The 25,215-nt window shown below is 40.0% G+C and overlaps 1 protein-coding gene across 3 annotated transcripts in view; it reads right to left on the reverse strand.

Annotated features, from left to right (window-relative positions):
- Positions 1-25,215, reverse strand: part of PRKCD (protein kinase C delta) — a 121,657-nt gene that overhangs the window by 10,300 nt on the left and 86,142 nt on the right. For 2 of the 3 annotated variants that reach the window (XM_045025590.1, XM_045025589.1), the window contains exons 5-13: positions 11,878-12,034; positions 10,647-10,678; positions 9,768-9,853; positions 8,832-8,961; positions 7,970-8,070; positions 6,419-6,515; positions 4,409-4,536; positions 3,379-3,552; positions 2,659-2,750 (exon numbers count right to left, since the gene is read on the reverse strand). In XM_045025590.1, the coding sequence (XP_044881525.1) occupies positions 2,659-2,750; positions 3,379-3,552; positions 4,409-4,536; positions 6,419-6,515; positions 7,970-8,070; positions 8,832-8,961; positions 9,768-9,853; positions 10,647-10,678; positions 11,878-12,034 (997 nt within the window). The remainder of the gene's footprint in view (positions 1-2,658; positions 2,751-3,378; positions 3,553-4,408; positions 4,537-6,418; positions 6,516-7,969; positions 8,071-8,831; positions 8,962-9,767; positions 9,854-10,646; positions 10,679-11,877; positions 12,035-25,215) is intronic. The other variant, XM_045025591.1, reaches the window with a different exon arrangement.

A 25,215-nucleotide genomic window follows, 5' to 3' on the forward strand; every position in this document is an offset into this window, starting at 1 on the left:
TGTGTAATGGGATTTTTGTTGAATTTTACTTAGGTTTTGAATGGCAAGACCATGTCTGATGAACTTTAGTTTAAATTACAGAGAAAACCAGCCTTAAGATGTTACACAAGAGGCTATGGTGTAATAGAGGTTGGTCTTGTAAGACAGATGAAACAGAACTGTAGGCAATTTGGGGATTTTAATGAAAGTGGCCTCCTGTAAAGTTTGTTGGGAGGGCTCACAGCTGTTTGGGGAAACTGGAGTCAGATCAAACTCGGATCCTAGCAGTACACTCAGGAGCTGTCTCTCATCTATGTGGCTCCCTCTGGTGGTCCTAAAAGTAGGATGTGCCAGTCTAACATGGAATATTTGAAAGGGGGAGGAAGAGAATAAAAGGATCCCTTCAAGCTTGCCATGCCCCCTCCCTTTTGTGAAGAACTCGACTGAATAATTTTAAAACCTAATTGCCAACTTGTTCTCATTCCTGGAACAAGATGCATCTGGCAACCAATCCAGAGCTTCTGAAAAAAACACTGTGGAAAGAGATATCCTGCACTCTAACCTACTGTTTGAGTAAAAGTAATTTGAGAAGCTCTCTTATTGAAAGCAACGCAAGTAACATGATTGGATAACTAGGCATGAGAGTGAATTCTGCAAGGTGTGGGTCCCTCTGTTGTAAATCCATCTTGGACTTTGCCCCACAGCCCTTTATGCCAAAACTCTGTGATGAAATGAAACCTGATTCTTGTTAATGCAGCACACAGTAATTTACATGTAATCCCAAACTGCATATAATCAAGTCCATCACTAGGCTTTTTTAATTTTTACAGTCACACACAGATTAAACGTTTACCCAATGCCCTTCTCTATTAATTGTTGCACACCCTAAATTTAATGAAGACAATAAAAAGGCTATTGCCTTTTTAAACCTGTTTCACAGAAGGCATCTAATATCTACCAACCCTGCTGGCTGAAGTTTAATTCCTTCTAAATCATATGATTATTTGCTCAATGTGCCCATCCATAATCATTACTACTAAAATATGAATGATTTAATTTTTTTGTGATTTTTTTTATTGCTAATCTCAGCTAAGAGAATAGGAAGCATTTGTGTCTGATCAGTCTCCTTTAGCTAAACACTCAGAAGAGAAATTACATTTTTATGAAGTTTAAACAAAGAATAAGTGGATACTGTACTCTGATGCACCAGCCAGCTTGGTGTTTTTAATCTGCTAATTTTTGGAATTTAAGAAAATAAATGAAGCTTGCACTTTAAATTTGGCTTAGAGTATGAGGTAGAGCTGTGGGAAATTCTGACATCTCTTCTCACTCCAAATCAGGACATAGAATATCAGGGTTGGAAGGGACCTCAGGAGATCATCAAAGCATTACCAATCCCCAATTAAATCATCCAACCAATTTTTGCCCCATATCCCTAAATGGCCCCCCCAAGGGTTGAACTCACAAGCCTGGGTTTAGCAGACCAATGCTCAAACCACTGAGCTATCCCTCCCCCCAAGGACAAGAAGTTGAAATTTATTTTTAAAAAATCATTTCAGAAATTCCAAAAAAATTCATTTCAGAAATTGTTTTATTGAACTGAATCTAAAAATGAACCATCAGTTTAATAAAACAGAATATTTGACTTCTGAAAGATTTCATTTTTATTTTCCCAATGAAAATGGAAATGCTTGAAGGGAAGGCAGAAAATGTTTGGATTCTAATCTGCCAAGTAAGTAGAGAGTCTCCATGTACCATATCAAGTTTGCAACACAAGGCACCCTAATTCACCAATGGTTACTTGTTTTTACTATGCCAAATGATAGAAAATTGAAGTGGGTGGGGGAACACACTTTTCTCACATGTAGAAGTTCAATATATAAGGATGTAGGTCCAGAGTCTTGCACAAGACACTATCCTAATAGGAAAATTGCATCTGAAATACTGCTAAGAAACATAATTCACATTCTGCAGCTTCTTTCTTGTCTAGAAATGGCTTATTAAGTTCCTCTGGCTATTTGAACTAATTAAACCCAACTTTACAAAGGAAATTAAAAGAAGGATAAGAGAACATTTCCCTGTGTCACCACACACCTCCAGTCCATTATTTCAGAAGGTCATTCAGTGTATGGAACAAATGCTTTCAAATATGTCTTGACTATTCAGCCAATTAAATAGATTGGCTGAAATCACTAGGTCCTTTAGAACAGGGATCGGCAACCTTTGGCACACGGCTCGCCAGGGTAAGCACCCTGGCGGGCCGGGTTGTTTACCTGCCGCATCCACAGATTTGGCTGATCACGGCTCCCACTGGCCGCAGTTTGCCGTCTCAGGCCAATGGGGGCTGCGGGAAGCGGCAGCCAGCACATCCCTTGGCCCGCACCACTTTCTGCAGCCCCCATTGGCCTGGAGCAGTGAACTCCGGCCAGTGGGAGCCGGGATCCGCTGAACCTGCGGATGCTGCAGGTAGACAAACCGGCCCAGCCCACCAGGGTGCTTACCCTGGCGAGCCGCGTGCCAAAGGTTGCCGATCCCTGCTTTAGAACTATAAGTAGTTAAAAAAAATAATCATGAACTGTTCTCTCAGCACAGCTTGTCCAAGATGCATTTTTTTGTTTAAAGCTTATTTTAACAACTCCCAAGAAAAGTAGCAAGGTAGCTCACTTATTTGGGACTTACGTTGCTCTATAGAGATCAAAGCGCCCCTTATCCTGTATGTGGAACATCAGGTCTCCTCCATTCAAGAACTCCATAACAAAAAACAGATGATCCTATTTACAAAGCAGGAGAGAACACAAAATTAACTTGCTTATGCAATTGTGACTCAACATGGAGGTGCTGCTTCTCTCTGACCAAGAAAAGGAATAAGAACTGGTGAGGGAGAGAGGAAGTTGGGAAATGGTTTTACGGAATGGTCTTTGACTTTCCCCTCCTGCTCACACCCCCACAAAAATCAAAGACTCCCATTGCTACAGATTTAATTAGCTCAATGACATCCTATGTATCTTATTTTCAGAGTTCATGTGCTTACAGGTTGGATATGAATGTACATTTTAATGAATCTTCTATTTGTGCTTCCCTTAACTTATGTGAGTCATCATTTTAGATTGTGGATGAAACCAGTAATTGAAGCAAATGTTTAAATTAAAACTCCTCCCTCTGGCTGTAGACTTTGTAAATGCTGTACTTTGCCAGTCTGACCTAGTGTTATTTTACACCCACTTTGCACAAACTATTACCTAAAGTGCAAGGCAGGGAAGAATCAGAGCCAATACTTCCAGTCAATTAAAACATATTTCACTCATGCAGAGAAACAGATTGTATCTGTTCACTAATCCATTTTGCTTTGTTACTGATACCAGTATTCTCATAAAGGCAAAAGTTAAATCCATAGTATACCTTAGTTTGAAATGTGCAGTAGAGGTGAGTAAGAAATGGGTTTTCCCATGCAAGAGCTAGGACCCGCTTTTCCACCATGGTACATTCCACGTCATCATCGATTAGCACCACATCCTTTTTCAGAGCTTTAATAGCAAAGAATTCATTCTTCCCTTTCAGTTCAGCAAGCAGAACCTGCAAACACCGGAAGACTTCAGGGCATACGTAAGAAAAGTTGATTTAGCTAATACTGCTAATCAGCAGAGGAGAATTTTAGGACAAGGCATTTCAAGAAGGTTGCATAGCACTACAAAAAAAGTCATTAAAAATAGGGAGATTCACACCACCCCTCTATAGCCCCTCAGCCCAAAGGCAAAGCTAATGGATTTTATGATGGGGTGCATCACAGAAATTGTGGTGTACCAGCCCAAACAGGTGGCAAAATGTAGGACATCTGTGCAGTTCCTCTGTTGCTATCACTTGAGCTCATGGACTAGAAGAAAGAACATGAACCCTATTCATCCCTTTGAGATTTTTCATTGCTGCATTTTTCATTGCTGTGAAATAACCCAACTAACGGTCACGTCCAAAATCCCCCTCCTTATTGACCTATGCAGGGCTAGCATAGAACTCAGCTCCACCATAGACAGAGGACATGGAGTCACTCCTGCTCTGCAGCAACCCTGCTTCTGTCCAATTCAACTCATGGTGGTGCCACTGCACTGGGGTGAGCTGTATTATTTTATATTGTAGAGCACAAAGGCTTATGTATCTTTTTGGGTATTAAAGGAAGAAATCAAGAAACAAAGGGACAGCGGGTAGTGCATTGTAGATCCTTTTTTGAGTCCCAACACGGCTCTTGGTCAGTTGCGATTTTACAGGTGTTGGGATTTTTAATCCATTCTATTCCATTAGCAGTAACAGTTTCACAACAAAGGGTTAATAAAATTCTCTCCCCACAAAATGAAGATTGTTTACTTAAGTGAAATTAGCCCATAACACCTGAGAATAAAAGGCAAATCAACTTAAGCGCTTCCCACTTGTTACTCACCTTTCCAAAGCTTCCTTTCCCTAGTACTTTGTGAAACACAAAGCTGTCTATGGTGAATTTTCTTCTGGTCCGTGAAGCTGGTATTGGTGTACTTCCCTCCCAGAGCTTATCATACTCACTGTTATCTGCTAATGCAAACCATGATTTTGAAATTTAACATGGGCACTTTTCATAACAGAGATCCCTATAATTTCTGACTTTCAAGTGCTAAAATGCCAATAGTTCATCAAATCTGCTGCTGACGCTGGTGACCATAAACATGAGGACCTTACAAAGAAGCTAAATCGTTCAAATGAAGTTGAAATTTGGAGTCTAAATCTGGGATTTTACTAAACTCAAATCTTGGCTTACTAAACAACATCTGGCATTTTACTAAATTCATATTATGCTCAAAGGTCCTGAGTATCTGCTATGCCCGAAGAATGCAAGGCGTAACCTTGTTTAGGGAGAGGGTATTTGTTAAAGGCTGCTTTAAACCATCTGCTCTGATCCTAGGTGTGTGTTGCACCACATTACAGCCTGCTTACTTACACTAGGGGACTAAACTTCTCTAATTTATGTGGGATGGCAATGGGCCATTGTAACAGCTACAGACTGCCGCGAGGCAGGGAAATCTTGGATACACCCCTTTTTACCAGCCATGTACTCAAATATGGTTGCATAGGGGTATAAGCACAGGAGTTGTTACTCCGCCAGATGATCCTCATATGGTAAATTGATTCTCCCATTGAGGGCTGTGCCAGCTTTAGAGCTGCTTTGCACTGGTAGCGTGTCACAAAGTGTCTGTACTGCAGGAAAGAATTTGGTCCAATATGCCCTTACTATACTTTTTTAAGGCCTTTCTTGCCAGACATTAGTATGGCAAATTGGAAAGATACATTAAGAGTGATCATTTACCAAGCAATTCAATAAAATCAGCTCAATACATAGTAGCTTCTATCAGACTTCATGGGACCATCCACATTGGTATAAGTCATTTTGAATTTTAACTCCAGTATTCTGATCTGTGTTATTGAGGATTTCCTCCCCGATTACCCTATCTGTTCTCACTCTCTAAAAATATTTTAATCATCACATTAGTAGAATAATAATTACGTTGAGAGGACTGATACAACTCTGACAGTAAGATTATATTAAATGTGTTACAAAAATGACATCTCATTCTCTTTATTTTTGAACAGAACTGCACACATGGAATTAGTGTTTGTGGCTTTTTTTTTTTTTAAAGTACTTCTTCCATTTAGTCCCAACTAATATATTTTAGTTGACTCCAGTTTTTCAGATCAACAGCATGCTTGTCATTTCACAAAGATTTCTACATTCCATGAGTCAGTCAAGATCTTAAGAATATGCACGGTATAGATTTCCATTACAATATGCTGAATATTACATGTGCACCTCTCCAATTAATGTTCCTTTCACAAATTCTGTCAGAGAAATTATGCTAGAATGAGAATATAGCAAAATCTGCAGGAATTTGAGCCTGCTCTCATTTATCTCAATACATCTCTGGTTACTCTTGGGCAAAAGAATCCACTGATATTTATAAATGCTCACATTGTTTCACAATGTTCTCTGTGTTTTTGAAGAAAAAAGTGTCCGAGGAATAAAATCTTACTAATATTTTCAGTGTTCTGGGGGACTTTCAGTCAACAACCTTTTAAGTATAAATTAATTACTTATTTTTAATAATTTAAATTAAAATAATGCATTAAATTAATTGCAAGTCTACATTATTAAAATAGCATTGATGTGTTATTGATATTTCATGTTCAAGCTGATATTTGCAAAGCTCCAAATATTACTTATCTGAACATAAGTTAGTCACAAGAGTTGTGCGAAGACTGTAAATATCTTTGTATCTGCCTTTTTGTTAGAAAAATAATAAAACATTGTTTTCAATGTATGGTAATAGCAAATAACTGCCCGTGATTAACATTTCAGTATATGTGTCAGTCTGGTAATTACCTATGCATAAGTAAGAGAAAATTCAATAAATTTCATTTTTACCTGTTGTATCTCCACCCAAAGCTTTAGATTTCTTATCAAAATCCTGGTAAATACCAACATTTTCTAGTGACCCAGAATCAGATTTTCTGGTCGATTTCTGTACAGGAGCAGAAGGCAATTGAGGTTATTCTTGCACTGTAATTAGTATATACTAATTAGTAATGGTAAGTATCACCTAAGAAGTTTTAGTTGTTGCTTTGCCTTTATTATAAGCAAACCTCACTCATGCAAAATGTGTATTTACTACTTTGTCTAGAAGCCTTTGGTAATGGAAAACTGAAGAATTATAATACACACACTTTATTTACTATAATCCCTTTTATAGCATCCGCACTGTCCACTGTCATATGTTGTAAGAAAATAAACAGACTAAAAAATGGTGTTAAAAATGTTTGAACACTCTATTCTACCACCTCTGCCAGTGCTATCCATTGAAAATTATGGGTTCAAAATATCATAGCTTTAAATGATAGAGAGGGAGGGACAAACATGAACCAGGGCAGGAATGCTGGTGGGGGAACAGCCTTCACAAAAGTGTGTATTATTTTAAAGTTTAAGCAATATACAGGAGGAGTCATTATGTCCTAGACACAGAAAAGAATCACTAGGTTATTGGTGTTGTAAGCAACTTTTCCGTATTGCTGTTCTTTACGTAAGTGCACCGTTTAATTTTACTTTAGTAGTTAACCTCTTTAGATTTTCATGTAGTGAAAATATTGTTCTATCAGCCCTACATTTTTTTTAAAAAGTAAATATCACACAAAAGCTTAGGAAAGGTAGCTTGAGATGGAATTCTGAGATGTACTTCACTTCATTAAGCACGTGGCTCTATGTTTTTCAGTTATGCTGTTATTTCACTGCCAGTATACAGTTTTCTGCTTGTAAATGAAAGCCAGTGGTACCCAGCTGTAAAAGAAGCAACCACCAGGCTCAGGAGATCAAGAAGTTAATACTGGGGAAGTGTTGGTTCCAGCAAACAGAACCTCTGATAAGCTAAAATCATGGAGTATAACATTTATGTTTTCGACATGTCATGAAAAAGTACAGAGATTACTAAAAACAAAATTTTGCAAAAGCTGATTTGTTTTTCACTGTCCACTGTCATATGTTGTAAGAAAATAAACAGAGTAAAAAATGGTGTTAAAAATGTTTGAACACTCTATTCTACCACCTCTGCCAGTGCTATCCATTGAAAATTATGGGTTCAGAATATCATAGCTTTAAATGATAGAGAGTTTGCAGTGTTTGCATTTATACCAAACACTGCAGAAGAATGTTTAAATACAACAAAAAGGAAAAAAAAACCCACCTTGTTCTTGGGATTAAAAAAAACCCAAAACATTTCAGTAGAACGTTTCCAATTATTTTAGGGTTTAAAAAAAAACAAAAAACTGCAGTTTCCCTTTGAAGCCTCAAAAGGGCTTTCACCACTTACAATGAGGCCTCCCAGCAGCATATTTCACTTAATGACCAAGATGGTATGGAAAGGAAAAACCTCCTTCCCCTGCTTGTAATACAACTAGCTGAATGACAAACAATAGTGCAACATACCTGGCTAACTTGATTTAAAGCTTCTGCTAATAGTTTCTGGTTGATTCCACACAGATTTGCCACTTTCTTTTGACATTTGTGGTGCACATTCATCCCACACTCTAAAAGAAACGAAAGGACAGTAACATGAACTTCATGCAAAATATTGTTAAACAGTAGATCTATCAGAAAAGATTTTTTTTATTCAATACTTCTGTTCAGAAACGTTTTCATAGCTCGGATTTGGGTATGAACAAATTGCTCTTTTAATTGATTGTAGCCTTTAATAAAACTGTAATTCAAATTTTACCTCCCCCCCACCCAACTCATTTAAAACGGAAGTTGCCAAAATCACCACAGGAACAGATCGGTAAAGCTTTGCTGATTTGGAGTTATGCCTGTTTAATTCAGCTGTAATTTTGGCCCATTATCTTACAAACTAGAAGGAATAATTTAATTATATTTTGTCTTTCTGGTTGGAGAATTATGATGAGAGGGATTTATAGTTAACATTCAGAAAATGCATAGTCAGTTTGTGAGTATGTGCTCAGATATTATACAGTTTCACAAATATACTCAACTGCATTGCATCTGGGGGCTGCTTGTCCCTAATGGTACCAAAGAGACAATTTTTCTTGCTCTTGTCTCCTCTTTAACACTGCAATAATCAAAATGCTGTTTAACTGACAGAGCCAAGTGTTGTTTTTAAGAGAGCTTTTTGTGAATCACAAGATGTCATACAAATTCAAGAACATCCACAAACAAGAGACGTGGGGACACACCACCACAAATTAGTTTTTCTATGGAAAACGCCCTGGCAATTCTCTTTTCCCCATCCTCCATAAAAGCTGACACTCAAATAGCACAGAAGCCCCTAGAGTACCTTCGCACTTCAATCCTTGTTTAACTAATCCCCAGAGAAGACTGCCGCAATGATCACAAAAGGTGGGACTCATGTAGTTGTAAACTTTAAATCGATGAGGCATATCAATGTTGAACCGCTCCTTCTGAAACTGAAGGCATATTTACACAAATAAATCACCTTTTCAGACATTAGGGGGCTAATCTCTCTCTCTCACACACTCATGTTTATAATTCCAAAATCACATTTAAAAAACATTCACAAATGATCCAACACTGAGTACTTTAAGAGTACAGTCTTTGAAGAAATTGAACATGCTGAGTTTGGGTGAAATGTGTGTCTATCAAGGGGACACTAGATGCCTACTGGCAAATTAAAATGGTTTCAGTCAATAATAGACTCATTGCATTGCACTAGTCTACCTCTCAGCAGAAGTATCTCTCGTGTGTCACATATTTACATTTTATTATGGATGTGAAAAACATACAATCACAAAGAATATTGCCCAGCAGGATAATACAACAGGAACAATTCACATAGCACAAAATATGAAGTATGGGAAAATATACCCCTGTTTCTTGCTTATCCTGAAATCCCTGACCCTCATAACTCCTGAAGAGATATGCCACACTGCAAAAACTTTAAGATAAACAAATTTGAGCTGTATTGTATTTTAAAACCTCCCCAAACCCATATCTGTTACTGCATAATTTATTCAACTCTTAAAGAATTAAATCTTGGGGGGAAAAAAAAGTTTCTATCAAGGGATTGTAACTGCTTTGCCTTCTCCAGAGTTTCACCCGTGCTCCATCTCCATAAAATGTCTAGTATCTAAAGGAGGCAGTAAACAGCCATTGTTATGCAGCAAAGTACTTCCCAAGTGGATCTTGCTGTTTCCATCGAAGTCTTGCCACATTTACAATCATACATTCTTAAAGAAATGTTTTCATCTCTTACCATTGTGTCTCTGCTGTTGGCTGCAGTACCAGTACATCTCCCAATGATTTTATCAATACATTTCTTATGAATAGCAGCATTGCATTCTTCAGGAGAGAAATGAAAAGGAAAATAACCCATCAGTTAACTGATACAGAGGATTAGGTGCTCCTCTTTGGAAAAGTCTAATACGAAATATGCATTCTCTAAAATCTACATATTTCTCAAGTGAAAGTGCCTCTCTCTGTAAGCAAGAGAGGTATCTGTAGGAGATTATTGTCTCTAGTTTAGGATTATATGTCTTTATTTCTGAACCACCAATCTCTCCTGTAGGTGATGCCACCAGCATTTGAGGGTGAGGGGTGTGTGTGTGTGTGAAAACATTACTACATTTGCAAATTTTGGAAACAAAAGTACTTTGGCATCGGCTGATGCTACCATACAGGATACATCAAGATCTATTTTGACTGAAAGGTACTACTATCACTAACTACATAAGAAATGAATCAAGGGTTTCTTCTGGTTGGAAAAACTGCAATTCTTAAACTCTATTTAGAAGATTTCCCATTTGTTCCAATATTTACTAAACACCAAAATGGAATTACTGGATCCAATTTTTTGATGTTGTAAGTGGGTGCTGCTGTTATCTTCAATGACATTTGGTCCATTAACCTCATTACTCAAGGCTCAATGATGGAAGGGTCAATCATTTGACATTGAACTACAGAGCCCTATGTCAGCACTTAACACTTTATTATTAACATCCGTATCATTGAGAAAATGATTAAGCACTTTGTGTAATAAATGTTTACACAGTATATTATCCATGTTACATACACCTATCTATAGAATAATATTAAAAAGTTTGTCATAGTTAAAAAATGCATACAGTCAACTCACGTCTACATTTGTATCCCTGCTTGTTAAGTCCCCTGAAAAACAAACAATATGAAAAGAAAATCACAAAGGCAGAAAGTGTAGCTCTAGATATTTGTCTTGTTCAAAACAGATTTTTTAGTTGCTTTCACATGCCCGAGATTCAAGGTTTAAATCACAATATTTATGCTGATTCTATCAGCCTAGGCCCTGCTATTATAAATGTTTCTCAATGAAGCATGTCAAAAGATTCCTGCTTCTTCCTCTCTAAGAAAACTTTTTTATCATTCCACCAACCCTTCCATAAAAGGTCTGAACATCACTGCCTTATACCCAAGGCAATTATCAGACGATATTCCTTTGAGAAGGTTTTGCCAGTTAAGGGCCAGATTTTGCTCCCACTGAAGTTGATGGAAATTTTGCCAATTACTTCAGTGGGCTCAGGATCCATACTCAGAGCTGGTGCAAGGATGTTTCGTGCCCTAGGTGAAACTTTCACCTTGCGCCCTCCCCCCCCCGCACCCCTGCCCTGAGGCCGCCCCCCCCACGGCAGCTCTCCCCTCTGCCCTGAGGCACCCCCCCTTCCCCTGCGGCAGCTACCCACCCCCCACCCTGAGGCACCCCCCTGCCCCGCCCCGCACACGAGCATGAGCATCCCGAGCATGCCGTGGCTGCTTCATTTCTCCTGCCTCCCAGGCTTGCGGCGCCAATCAGCTTAGGTGCCACAAGCCTGGGAGGTGGGAGAAGTGAAGCAGCCACGGCGTGCTCGGGGAGGAGGCGGGGCAGTGGTGAGCTGGGGTGGGGAGTTCCTCTGCGTGCCTCCCCCCTTACTTGCTGCAGGCGACCTCCCCGCGCTCCCCTGCCCCAGCTCCCTTTGCCTAAATGCTGGCGGCGACCGGGATGGCCGAAGATCCGGCCACCGCAGTCGCTGCCGAAGAAAATGGCGCCCCCCAAATGCCAGTGCCCTAGGCGACCGCCTAGGTCACCTAAATGGTTGCACCGGCCCTGTCCATACTTAAATTATTACCATGGCATAATGTGGGGAAAATGTATGAGTTGGGCTTCTAAGTGCTACAATACTACATAACATAATATATTGTTCTCATCCAATGTGATACATGACATGTAACATCAAGGGCTACAGAGTGATTTACAACACTTCCCATCATTTCTCAGTATATGTGAAGCTAGTTGTTTTTTAATTATTTCAATCCCAAGAATACACCTGAGCTTACATATATTGTTTCCTTCTTACCAGACAAAGTCTTTACAGACAGAGCAAAATGTGGGCTGTCCAAAGAAGGTGGCAATAAACTCATGATTTTTGATGTAATGGATTTTGGCTTGCTTGATAGCTCCTCTCCTATTGATAGTCACAATCCCCTCATCTTCCCTCATTGACTGCTTGCAATCTGGGGAGAAAAATAAAGAAACTGTTTTAAAATTATACCAAGTTGTAATGTAAATGAATTAATACCACCTTCCCAAAAGTTATAATTTAGTCTTATAATTTAGATATATATTTTTTAATTCTCTCTCTCACACACACACCAACATTCAGCACTATGAAATAACAAAATTACCCATATCAGGTTTTAAACCCAGACACATTATAAAAGTTACGTGTAAAAGAAGGTCTATGTTCAATACTCTTTCCTTGTCAATGTCAAGCTTTTTTTTATAAATTAAGCAGTAACCTTAAACACTTTTCCTAGTACTGAGTGCATTCAGTGGCATTTTCTTGAACAAAAACTGTTGCATAATTTAAATGAAATGAAAGTGAAATGATGTAAGCAAGCTGAACCAAAAACAGGCCATGCTGATGTTTCAAGTTAACAGAGGAAGAGGGGCGGGGCAGAAATCAGGGCCCATGCAGGTTCAGAAACACATAAGAGGAGCGTCTCAGATGCTCCCAATATTCCTTCTTTTAATAAACATGATATATTTTTCAATACTTCTACAGTTGCCCCAGAAGAAACAACCCTATGGTGCAGCTTTGCAACAAGGATCCTACACTACCTTGGTGAGGAGTATGACACAAAATCCCAAGTTACTAAAATAAGTGGATCATACAGGTCTTGGAGCAACCTTATTACTGATCTTTCATTTTCATGAAGGCGATAACAGAATTCCAAGTAAAGTGATTCTCTCATTAATCCCTTCAGTGACACTTGTTCACATTCAACTATGTTTTGTTTCAAAATGTAAAGGCAAGAAAAGATATTGGAATGGGATGGTCCTAACTGAGACATTTTAAAGTGGTTAAGAGAAAGTCAAAAAAGACTGGAATCACTGGTATAGCAGTACACTCAGTCCCAGAAAAGGAGATGTGTTTTTTTGCAGGGCAGGGGATAAGGAAAAGCTGCTCAAGAATGACCCCATCTAGCCAGTTAAGGAAAAGCACAAGTCAACTATGGAGAACTGACCAGTTGTTCAATGCATTCAGGAATGCTCATCCACTGCTCTTTGTCTGGGGTGGCTGAAAAATGTATAGTAGTGAGAGGTTGTAGTTTGGGACGTAGAGAATTCCATGGTGATGGAGGGAGGAGACAGTCAGGCAGGAACAGACAAGGGGTAAGAACCGTATCCCTTGTAAGCATAATTATTTTTTAATACGCCTAAGGCTACGTCTATACTATGAGCTAGGTGTCAGATTCCCTAGTCAAGTAGACACACTTGTGATAGCTGTGATAGCACGCTGAAAATAGTGTAGCCCAGTAGCACCGGCAGTGGTGCACAGGCTAGCTGCCTGAATCCCATGGGTACATACTCAGTATGACTAGCATATGCCATTGCTGCTACTGCCCATGCTACCACGTCTATCCTTCGATTTTTAGTGCACTAACTCTGATGAGAGCTAGCATGAGTCTGTATGAGTATGAGCACCCCTCGCTTGCAGTACTGATGTAGTCTAAGTCGATTTCAGCACCGTGATAATACAGCACCACAGTTGGCGGCCTGCCTTGAAGCATGCTCTCCTGGAAGTCAAAGGGTGTTTTGCCAAAGTCTTCGATTGGAGCCAAGTTGGCCCCTCTATCAATAAATACTCAAATATTCTATGTATTAGAATAATACTATGATATTCAAACTTACTGCATCCAACAACCTTCACATTCCCCTACTTTCCATGGATTTCTGTTTCAGACATGCCCACTGATCTCAGTGACAGTTTTATTTTCCATTCTGAGGTATTGTTTGAACACACTGTATGCAGCCTCTTAGTGGTGGTTATCCTAAATTTACCTTCAGCACCATTAATGAAACTGAATTGAGGAGTAAACAGAGCTATTGGAAAATAAAATTTTACAGCCAAAATTGCCAAAATAACGAATCTATGACTATTCCAAACCATGACCTATGATGATAGCATTTCTCAAACACTGGTGAAGTACATATTCCCCTTCTAGCACGACGTTGCTTTAGCCATTAGATCAGGTGGCTGTCCCCACTACACTTAAAAAGGAATCAACAAATGACAGAACTTGGGAGAGTCGTTGTCGGGGTATACCGCAATGACAGGAGACTTGTTCTGGGTTTTAATCAGGCTGCAACTTTATTATATAGATGTCTGGGACTACCTGGCAGTGTAGTGTACAGTGCAGGCAAATCCATACTTATTCAAAGCAATTCTCTGGGGTTTTCACCAGCCCCCCCTGGTTAAATCCAGGCTTATTCAAATCAATTCTCCAGGACTTCCACCAGCCCCCCTTTGTTTCCATCCAGGTCCCCCAGCTGACCCATGGCTTGGACCTTACCATCCACCAGCCTCGCAAGAGGCTTAAGGAGGGCTATGAGAATGGGGGAGGGGTTGGCTCCCTGCCGTACTGGTCATGGGAATCCCCAAACCTCCTCCTCCGTTCTGTTTCTTTATCCAGTACCTCCTTTTAAGTCCTTTACCGGATCATTTATCTGGTCACTGGCTGCCCCCCCTATGGAGTACCTGCACTGAACATCCGCCACAAGGAGATGCCAGCCATTTGCTTGGCTGCCTTCCCCCCAACCCCGCCGGGTTCCCAGACATCCGCAAATAGCCTCTTGGCTAGAAGCTCTACTGGGGAGAAAGAACCCATTGTCCCATGTGTGATCGTCAAGGGACACCGGCAGCTGCATTGTCCTTGACCTGGTACTGTAGCAACTGCCCTTAACAGAGGGCCGCATAGGCGACCCATTCTCTGGATCCTTGTATTGACAAGATTCCTTAAAAGAAAACAAAATAAACTTGTAAGCTGGATCCAAATAAATAAATAAATAAATAAAAATTCTGCATTTCGCCAGCCACATGACATTCCGAGGTTGCAGAGAGCCTGTAGCAATCTGGAAATGAGACAAGGCATCTGCTATGTCATTATCCATGCCCAGCAGATGCTTGGAAGAAAAAGCAGATGTTGAAGGTAAACATTGGAGAACAAATGCCCTTACCAACATTCCAATCCTGTGCGATCTGGAAGTTTGGCAATTGATAACCTGTACCACTGCCATGTTGTCGCACCAACAGCACACCGGTATATTAGACCCAAATTAATAACCATTTGTACCTCCACAATGATACCCCCTTAAATTGACTTAGAAAACTTTTCCACACCCACAAGTCTTACTACATCTGTGTAGTGACTCGTATGTAATTGTGTGATCTGGCTATGCCATCCATTGCCACTGCCAGCTGGGCACAAAAAGCCCACCCCGGGGCAACAACCCTGCAAGCAAAGTTCAGCTCAAAGTCCAGGTAGGTTAATTCATGAAAGGGGCCTTCTGTTTTATCCTTCGCTAGGGGTTTCCCCAACTATTTAGCCAGGGCCTGAAATGTGTCCAACAGGTGAAAACACTCATTTGACCCAGCTCGCCCTACGAACAAAAATTGTGCAACATTTTACTAAATTTCTGAAAAGCTGCACAGGATTCTGAACAGCCCATGGGCATAGTCTTGTCAAAATAAAATCGCCAGTGGTAGGTGTCTTAAACAACCACCATTATTAAATGCCCAGCAAATACTATTACATGCCTGGAGCCCTTTTCGGGCTTGTTGCGGTATGAACAAACCCCTGGCACCCTTGGTGTTATGCCCTTGAACCACAGTGTGTGATGCCACCTTATGCCAGTTTGTGTTGCTGCCCTTAATGGAACCTTCTTATGACATGCCCCCAAACATATTGGGTGCCCGCCTAATTATAGTTGCATAATTAACGAAGGCCGGGCTGCTGTCTGGGTAGGCCTGTACCATAACACCCGCCTAGATGACGAGGGCAGCCTCCCACTTTTTTCATATTCTAGGCTCCTTGGGCCTCTTGGGCAGTTGCCCGTTTTGCTTGCCTTGTCCGTGTTTACTGTCTGTGAACCCCTTCCTGTGCCATAGGGATATTACATGCACAAATTGCCTATGAGGATTCTATATTTAGTTGCACCGAGTAGGTGAACTCCCATCGGGTAAGCTACCCCGGCATAACTGTACTGCAGAGCTCGGCTCCCCCAGAGGCCTCCTGGGAGTGTCTACCCTGTCCCCTGCGGCTACATGTCCTGATGGCCGATGAGTTGCTGTGTGTCCCTTCCTTGTCCTGGTGCTGAAACTTGAGCCCATGCTGGGCCTACCCTGTCACCCTGTGCAGACCCCTCACATCTAGCTGCCTGAAGCTGCTGTTGTAAATGCAAATTAGCTTGCAGCAGCTCTGTAATACCGTCAGTGACCCCCACTGGAGGTGCCACCCCCACGTGGGTCTGCCCAGGCTTCTCAACCTTCCACTCCTGGGCCCAGAGTATTTAATAACCCAATTGGCTGACTCCTGTTCTCCTTAGGTGAACTCACTGAGTGACTGGTTGAGCACGGTCCCTGCACCTGGCTGTGGCCCCTGCAACTGCCACCCTTTGCCAGGCTGGAAGGCCAGATACCACCTCTGCCACCCATTTCCCCAACCTCTGTGTGGTTAGTACACTCACGCCCGGGATCAGCGTTACCGCCGTCCCTTGTGTTCGGTGGAAAAAAACATCCTGTTTTTTTTAGGTGACTGTGCACCCTTTGAAGCATCGTAATGCTGTGGAGAAAACTTCAGAAACAACGTCACTGACCATTTGCTGCACATCTTAGCTGACCACCCCATTAATGCACAGGGCCTGCTCACCTGAGTGCGTAGACACTCTCCTATGATCATTTGCCTCCCTTAGTCCATGAGGCTGCCATGGGTTATTAAAAACACCACGGGCAATAGCAGTCCACGTACTTGTGAGCCCCCTTGCCTCTGCTGAAATACTGTCTGTCTTGGGTTTCCTTCCAGTCCCTGGGCTCCCGTGGGGCTGCCCTGCCTGGGCCGGTCCTCTTTCCAGCAAAAGTATAGGCACGTGAGCTGCAAGCAGCACACAGCCATGAAACAGTTAAATTTTCCTTGCCTTGCTGCTTTCACATAGAGACTTGCCCCACCCAGGTTTCCTACCTTTATGCACATTCCGTGTGTGTGTGTGTGTGTGTGTGTGTGTGTGTGTGTGTGTGTGTGTGTGTGTGTGTGTGTGTGTGATTGCTGCAAAGTTAACCAGCGATCACCTTTTGCAGCAGTTTCTGACTCTCTTCCTCTCTTCCCCCGCCCCCCAACCATAAAGCAGAGCTGTCCTTCTTTGGGAAAGCCCACACAAATTCTGCCCCATGTTTAGTTGTGGTACAGTCACTGTCCTGAGTCCAGGTGCTGTATCCCTGCCTAATAACTGCATTCACATCTACAACCAAGCTTGGCATGCGATCAATCAGAAGTCACGATTTAAGAGCACCCTCAACTGGTTTTCTGGTTTCACTGGAATGGGAAGAAAGAACCAGTGATCCATGAAATCTTAGAATAAAGGACAGACCCAGTTTTATGAGGTAAGGTGAGGAAGAGACAATTAATTGTGAGAAGAGGTCAATGGCTGGTGCTGCTAAATGCAAATAGAGTTTCTGAAAAATTTGGGAGCCATTGGCTTAAAACTACTGATGTTTGATCTTAGCCCACAGGAGAACTTACTCCAGAACTCATACTCTAATATTAAATAATGATGACAATGATAATGATACACACAGTAAATCACATCTCTGCTCCAGGAACAAGATTAAAAATAGTTCAGTTTTGCTGTTCCAACTTATCTTATTGAGATAGTCAACCAAAAACTAACCCCAACAGCAATATTTCACTTGCAAGCCATATTACCCCACTGCTTAATTCTGCTGAGCAAGTGGTATTTTGATATATACAAACACCAAATCTTTGAATGCTTCAGAAAAATCACACACTGAAAAATGTGTGCAAGTGTGTAGGCTGGAGAAAGGAACATAATAGTAATGCTGCCAAATGTTAGTAACATTTTGGATTATCAGATGCATAGAACAGATGTGTCCATGAATGTTTCATAGTGGTGGATTTGTGTGGATAGGTGAAATCCAGTTTTGTGCTAAATGGCTGAGCAATTAAAGGAGCACTGCCAATGTAAAAAGAACATACTGCAAACACATTTTCCCCCATGTTAATAATACCACCTTCAATTTAAAACTTACTAAAGCTGAAGTTCAGAGTGTCCCTTTAAACATTCTATTGCATTGCTGTTGGTTTGTTTGAATGTTAACAAAGCCCTCCGGGCCAAATTCAATAAAAACGTCCATCTAGAACCTTTGCACAGCAATACAATTTTTTCCCAAACTAGATTTCTTACCTGGCACAGGCTCGTTCAGCTCAGAGAAAGCAGTTCTTCAACCTGGCCCTACACTCTGCATTCATGCTACAGACACACATGCTATACACACATGAATGAATTATCTGTACAAAAACTACTTTAAAAGGGAAAACTTTTCAGAACTCTACATTTTAATAAAATAATAAATCTAAATATACACCTGCTACTCTGGATTATTTTAAATTTTTCTTTGTTTACTATGTTTGTTGCTAAAAGTATATTTTGTTCACATTTATTTTTTCATCATCATGTATATTCTTGTTCTATGTATTTTAATGTTCTATGTATTTTATTGTATCTGTATCAACTTGTTTGTTCTGAGAGTACTTGTGGATTTGGCTTTGATGACATATTTTAGGTTTCAATACCAATAAAATTCTGCATTTGTTTACTAACATGAGCAGTAGCCTCTTGATAGTGATCTTGCATAGAACATTCAATCTAAATCTACACCAGCCCTAGGCAGTTATGCTAAAACCTTTTATATGAGAAACTAATCAAAACCTCTTTTTCCCACAGAACCTTTTAACAGGGCTTATATATTTAGAAGTTTCTGTACTTCCATTGCAAGGGTAACTGAATGAGTTAGTTGTAATAGCTGTTTTCTTAGACTGCCAGGGCACCTTGTCCTATAGATGACATATTCTTCGTGTGTGTGTGTGTGTGTGTTGTAAGTAAGTGTTGTTGTAAACTGCACACCAAGAATTAAGCTGGCATCCCACTGCTTTGACTCAGATACTGCAGCATAGTATTACGGGAATACTGCACTTATATCTACGTTTGAGTGTGATCTAAAGGTCCTGGTCTTTGGTGAAAGTTAATGATGCTGAAGCACTCTTAGAAAAAAGACAAAGTAAGGACACCAGTGTTCTAGCAAACTGCCTTTTAAACAAGGGGCGGGGGGACAGATTAAAATGGACAAATCTGCAGTCTATGTATTGAACACCACAGCCAGCACAAGTTTTTAACACCCAAATGGTAGGGGATCACACTCAGTAAAGGAGTAAATAGACAACTTACTTCTCATTTAAAAAATTACAGCTAATGCTCATTCTTGAGAGGTGCTACTGGTCCTTTTTCTCATCATGCTATGTCCTCCCCACCAGCTTAGTAGTTTAATGCTTGATCCTCACCATTAGAGTTAACAGAAGTTTTTCCATGGACTTGAATGGGAGCAGGATGAAATCTCTAAATCCTATTGTCACCAAGCTGCTATTCTCCTCTGCCTGACATACCACCTACACCAGCTGCAAGGCGAGGGAGGAACTCAGGATTTCCAGCTGTGATTCTTTGTGTGTGAATAATGGTTGAATGGCAAGAGGCAACTCTGTTGAAATATTAAAGTTTTCACCTTCCCACTCCACCCACCTACTGCCACAGCAAGGCGCTATGGGGTAGGAAGTGAGGAGAATTCAAAGGGTGAAATCCTGACCCCATTGATCTCAAAGGGAGTTTTGCCACTGACTTCAATGGAGCCAAGACTTCACCCTAAATGTTTTCATAGAACATGTCTGCACAGAAATGCTTGATAGTTTTTGCTCTCTGTAAACAGAGGAATGCTATTTTAAAGCACAAGGAGAACCAGTCCATCCTAACAACTGAAAATACATTATCCACCTCCTGTGCATTGGCAAAACTAAATTCAGTTCCCTCTGTCTTGTGGTTTATGGTACTTGGCTGATAATGTATATTGCTGGCTTATTGTCTACAGTGTAATTTGTGGCTATGACAGAATAAAATAAATTTAATATTTGATTTGATTTTCAAAAAATCTCACCTTTCAGAGGTATGATTTTCAGGAAGTCCATTTATGTTCACGATATAAACCATCAATTTACTTGAGGGTGAGAACTGAAAGTTCAGTTTAGTACGAGACAGATCACAATATACTGAATATGGCATCTCTTAGAGAGATTATTTTCCCCTAGTTCACAGATAAATTTGCTCTCCCTCTCATCTTACAAATTATAGGACCTTCTTCTGACTTCTAATTTATCATCATTATGGTTTATTATTATTTTAAAAAGGAGACAAGAATGCCAAACATGCTTTGCGTACTACAGAGATTGCACTGTATTGTAATTTAGCTCTACCCAGCATGCAGATGGTGTTAGCAGAACACCTGTAAATCTGTCTCAGTATGAAAAATAATAAGCTAAATTATATCTCCCCCTCTTAAAATCTCATGTTCAGTTACTCAACACTCCCCACACAACATGTAGAGAAGACGCATTACATTTAAAGCAGTGTACACACATCTTTGAGCAATTCATATTCCCTCCTCCCAACAGGACCAGCTAATTTGCTGGCAGTAACTTGTGAAGCATTTGCCTTCTGATATAACTTATAACTCTGAAAAGAAAGATAATTCACTAACCCCTTCTCCTAGAAGCTGAAGCGAGCAGCATGGCAATTCAAAGTCCAGAAACAAACAAAACAAAACAAAACAAAAAAGATACTCCAACTGCTTCCTAGCTGCTCTCACACACAGTGAGGCTCAGTCTTAAACCATGCACTGTGATGCTGGGTTTTCTTACTGGATAAGGTCATTAACTACATTTGAATAAACAAGGTCAAGCAAGGCATAAAATGTATTGCATCTGCACACTATTAAGCTGCAGCTGCTTTTCAGGAGCATCACTTCATTTCCCATTACACAATATAAGGGTTGGGGAGAAAGTACATAACATTATAGATCGTGAGAGGGTCACATGCCTTACTCCCCATTCCCATTTTCTGTTGCATGAAAAAAAGTCACCTGACTCCCAGCCGCAATATTCTCTCTTTAAAGGAAAGGTAATATGGAAGGCAAGAAGAAATTCTCAGGATGGGACCATTTTGGGGCCTTGGGTTCAGGCACCTGAAAGTCAGGGCTCTGTAGCCACTGTTTTAAAGAGTCCTTGAGAAAGGAACTTCAAGGACTGGGAAGGAGACCTTTCTGTCTCCAAATTATCTAGCAGGCTTCCTGTCAGACCCTAATCTGCAACAAAGGAACATGAGTTAAGTGCTACTGCTATATCTCAAGGCAGCCCTTTTTTGCTTACCATTTTAATAGCAATTTATTCCAAAGAAACTACCCTGTAATAATATATTTGATGGAACAATATTAAACACTGTGATGTTACACCCAATATTCTTTATGGAAATATGCTTATGATATGAATATGGCATAACAGATGTATGTTATGCAAGATGGATCTTGTAAGGTATCATCGGAAAGGTTATAATTTACTGACTGTGATTATCCAATTTGTATGCATGTATCATTTCTGTATCTAAAGTTAGGAATATTGACTGTGTAACAATTACAACCGTGTGTGTATTTGGGAGACACCCACCAAACAACAGGTCATCAGCCTTGATGGGCCATTAGGAAGAAACAAAAAGACTTTGAAGATACTAATCTCTCTCCTTCCTCCTAGCTGTGCCACTACTAGGTCAGGTGGTCCTGTCACCTGGTACTAAACACCATCTTGGACTTCTAGTAATTTTCCACTAAAAGGAGGGGGAGGTCAAGACTGGGAACCAAAAGATTCCCGCCTCATGTAAATCTTATTTAAGGCTGGGGAATAAGGCAAACAGGGATATTCTCCATTGCCTTCCTGTCCAAGAAGAAAGACTGCTGAAAATACCTGAAGAGACAAAGGAACTAAGCTGAGGGAAAGGCAAGGGCTGAGTTCAGACTGTGACCGGAGTCTAGTCTGTAAAGAGAAATAACTGGAACTCTAAGCTACAGAAACTCTGCAACTTGCCTAAAACAACGTTTAGGGTGAGAAATTACTTCTTGAAACCAATCTCTGTAAGACCTTAAGCTTAGTATGCATGTTTTGTTTTATTTGCTTAGTAATCTGCTTTGTTCTGTTTGTTATCCCTTATAATAAAATCTGTCTTTTATAGTTAATAAACTTGTTTTGTTTATTATTAAACCCAGTTTGTGCAATTTCTAACTGAGGGGGGCGGCAAGAAGTTGTGCATATCTTCCTCCACATTGAGGGATGGGGCAAATTTGTGAGCTTACGTTGTAAAGATTTCTCTACAGCACAGGACAATATTATTTTGGGTGTACTTTCCAGAGGGGAGCTGCACTTGAGTGCTGGGTGATTTCCTAGCTGAGTCTTCTCACAGACAGCAGTTTGCAGACTCTGTGTGATTCTACAGCTGGTGCGTCCCTACATGTGTGTGTCTAAGCCTAATACAGTAGGAAACTAAATGCAGGTAAATCTCACCCTCAGAGATGTTCCAATAAGCTTCTTTTACAGACTAGACTCCTTCCTAGTCTGGGTCCAGCAATCACTCACACCCCCATAGTTACTGTCCTCTGTTCCAGTTTCTTTCAGGCATCTCTTTGGGGTGAAGAGGCTATCTTTTGAGCCAGCTGATGACAAAATGGAGGGGTTTCCAGGGCCTTATATAGTCTCTCTCTCGTGAGTGGAAACCCCCCTCAACAAGATGGAGTTTGCAGTCACATGTCTATGAATTATTCAGCTTTTTGCAGGCTGATGCCATTGTTTACATGCTAGTTTGAACATTCCCAGGAAAGCTCAGATGTGGATTGGCATCTTCCAAAGTCCATTGTCAGTTAAGTGTTTCTTGACTGGGCACTTACTGAGAAAAGTCCTTTCTCAAGAAGCTGACCAAATGCTTCACTGAGGCTACTTAGAATCAAAACAGTACATAGCCAATATTCATAACTTCAAATCCAAAAATGATACAAACATACAGACAGCATAATCATAACCAGAAAACTACAACCTTCCCATACACACCCCACTTGGCCTCCTCTATATAAGAACTGGTGCAACCATAGGACCTTGGTTGCAACAATGATCTATACGGTCACAGTTGATGTCAATAATGTCACACACATCTTTTATAATGTAGGTTAGAATGACTCAGAAGCAAGTAGCCAAAACTCTTATGTAAAAAGATATATTCAGAGCTAATTAAGGGAGCATGTAAAGATCATGCAGTACCCAATTCAAAACAAGTGAAGCAGTGTCCACCCTGTAGAGTGTTAATTGGTCTAAACTTCTAAGTGTATTTCTAACTGTCATTAAGCAAACACCTCATATGTTATGTTAGTGGAATAATATTTATCTTATAAAAACAAAGCCCTACACAGTATAAGAAACAAGGTGAAATTTTTGGAAACACCTTAGTGACTTAGGAGCACAAGTCTTTCAAGGGGACTTGTACATCTAAATACTTTTACAAATCTTATCCTTAGTTTTCTGGTGTAAATTGAAAAAATAGAATGCCTCAGGGAAAATCAGTTTCCCCTACAAGCCTTTCCCCTATAGTATAAGAATATTAGTACTCTGCTCTCCCTAGTTTTCTAATGTTCCTTTTTAATTTCTAAGCAAGAAGTCATGTCAGCAATAAAGGCAAGATTAATGCTGAAAAATATGTAACACTCCCTAGATATAAACACACAGAATGGCCATTCCAAATATCTTTTTTGTTTTACTGAAACTGCCAAACTTGCCTGATCATAAAATGAAGTATAAAAAGAGAAAGGCAGATTTAGAATTTAGATTTAGATTGATGAGAATAAAGAGCAAACTGTCTTGGATACTGACTTTATCCAAATGTTTAACAACACTACAGATTAACACTCTCTCTGTGTTAATTATAGGATGATTTCACTAATTCACAACAACTGAGAAACTTACGATTTAACAAAGGAGGAAAAAAAGCACAATGATATTACATCTATTTTCTCCATTTGTTTTGATAATTGCCATTTAGTTTTAATTATTTATCATAGTTCTCACAGCATGCTAGCATGCTGTATACTATATTAGAATTTTCGTAACAGCACATCACTGTTAAACTAAATCTTTGAGAAGAGAGTATAGGCTTGTGTGTGATAACTTGCAAAATTCTATGGTATTTACAGTGCAAACTATGATTATTTTTCATACTCCTTAGTGAGACAAAGACAGGCCTCAGTCTTGTTAAATTAACCATCAAAACATGTTTAGAAATGTTCACTTTGCTCACTCTCAGCCCAGAACATTGCAAGCTTTTGACAATCAGATTTCTATGCATTATCCATATGTTTGTCAATACATACGCTGTCATAGTACTACTCTCTAATCTGCAGCAATCTTGCATGTGAACCAGCGATGAGTGTGGACCAAGAGAAATGTTTCCTAACACACTTCCCTGATGCCAGTTTGAACCCAGACTGGAATAGTGTTGACCATATATATATAAATAAAGCATTCAGATTTTGAAGAGATTTCTGTTCAGAAGTCCTTCAGATTCGCACAAATTTTGTTGCTTTACAAAGTTTTATTACTTAAGAGAACAATCATTAATGGTATGTCCAAACGAGAACTCTGTGATCACACATTTCACACCACATTTTATCTTTAGTAACCATACAGTAGGTTTCACACAGATGGTACATGTGGTGCAAAAGGACTTCATGTTGAAGAGTTTCACTACAATAGAATCATTTTTAGCTTGATTTTTTTAAACTCCCGTTTCCTTGACATTCTTTTAAAATATCTTTAAACATAAAAGGATTACTAGAACATACAAACATTACCTGCAGCAGATTCTTTTCCACTAAAAATACTTTTTTCCTTTATTTATTTTTCTATGCAAATGTCAAAGGTGCCAGCCTATTTGAATCTTGGGTAAGTAGGTGGAGCCCACCAAAGAACAAAAGTCCTATCCCTCAAGTAAAGGAGGGGTTATACAGGCCAGGATTTAACTAAGTATGGAGGCCAAAGAATTAAAAAAGCAGGGATGAGGGTGCAAGTACTGGGGTCAAAACAAAGGATTCAGAGATGGAGAACTCTAGACAATGCCCATTTATATGAATAGTCCAAGAAGTCAGTGAATGCTGCCTAGAGGAACTCTGGCTGAATGAATGCATTGTTGAGAGACCAGAAAAAGACCC

Source organism: Mauremys mutica, chromosome 7 (assembly GCF_020497125.1).
Source record: "Mauremys mutica isolate MM-2020 ecotype Southern chromosome 7, ASM2049712v1, whole genome shotgun sequence".
In the NCBI taxonomy this organism is placed as follows: Eukaryota; Metazoa; Chordata; order Testudines; family Geoemydidae; genus Mauremys; species Mauremys mutica.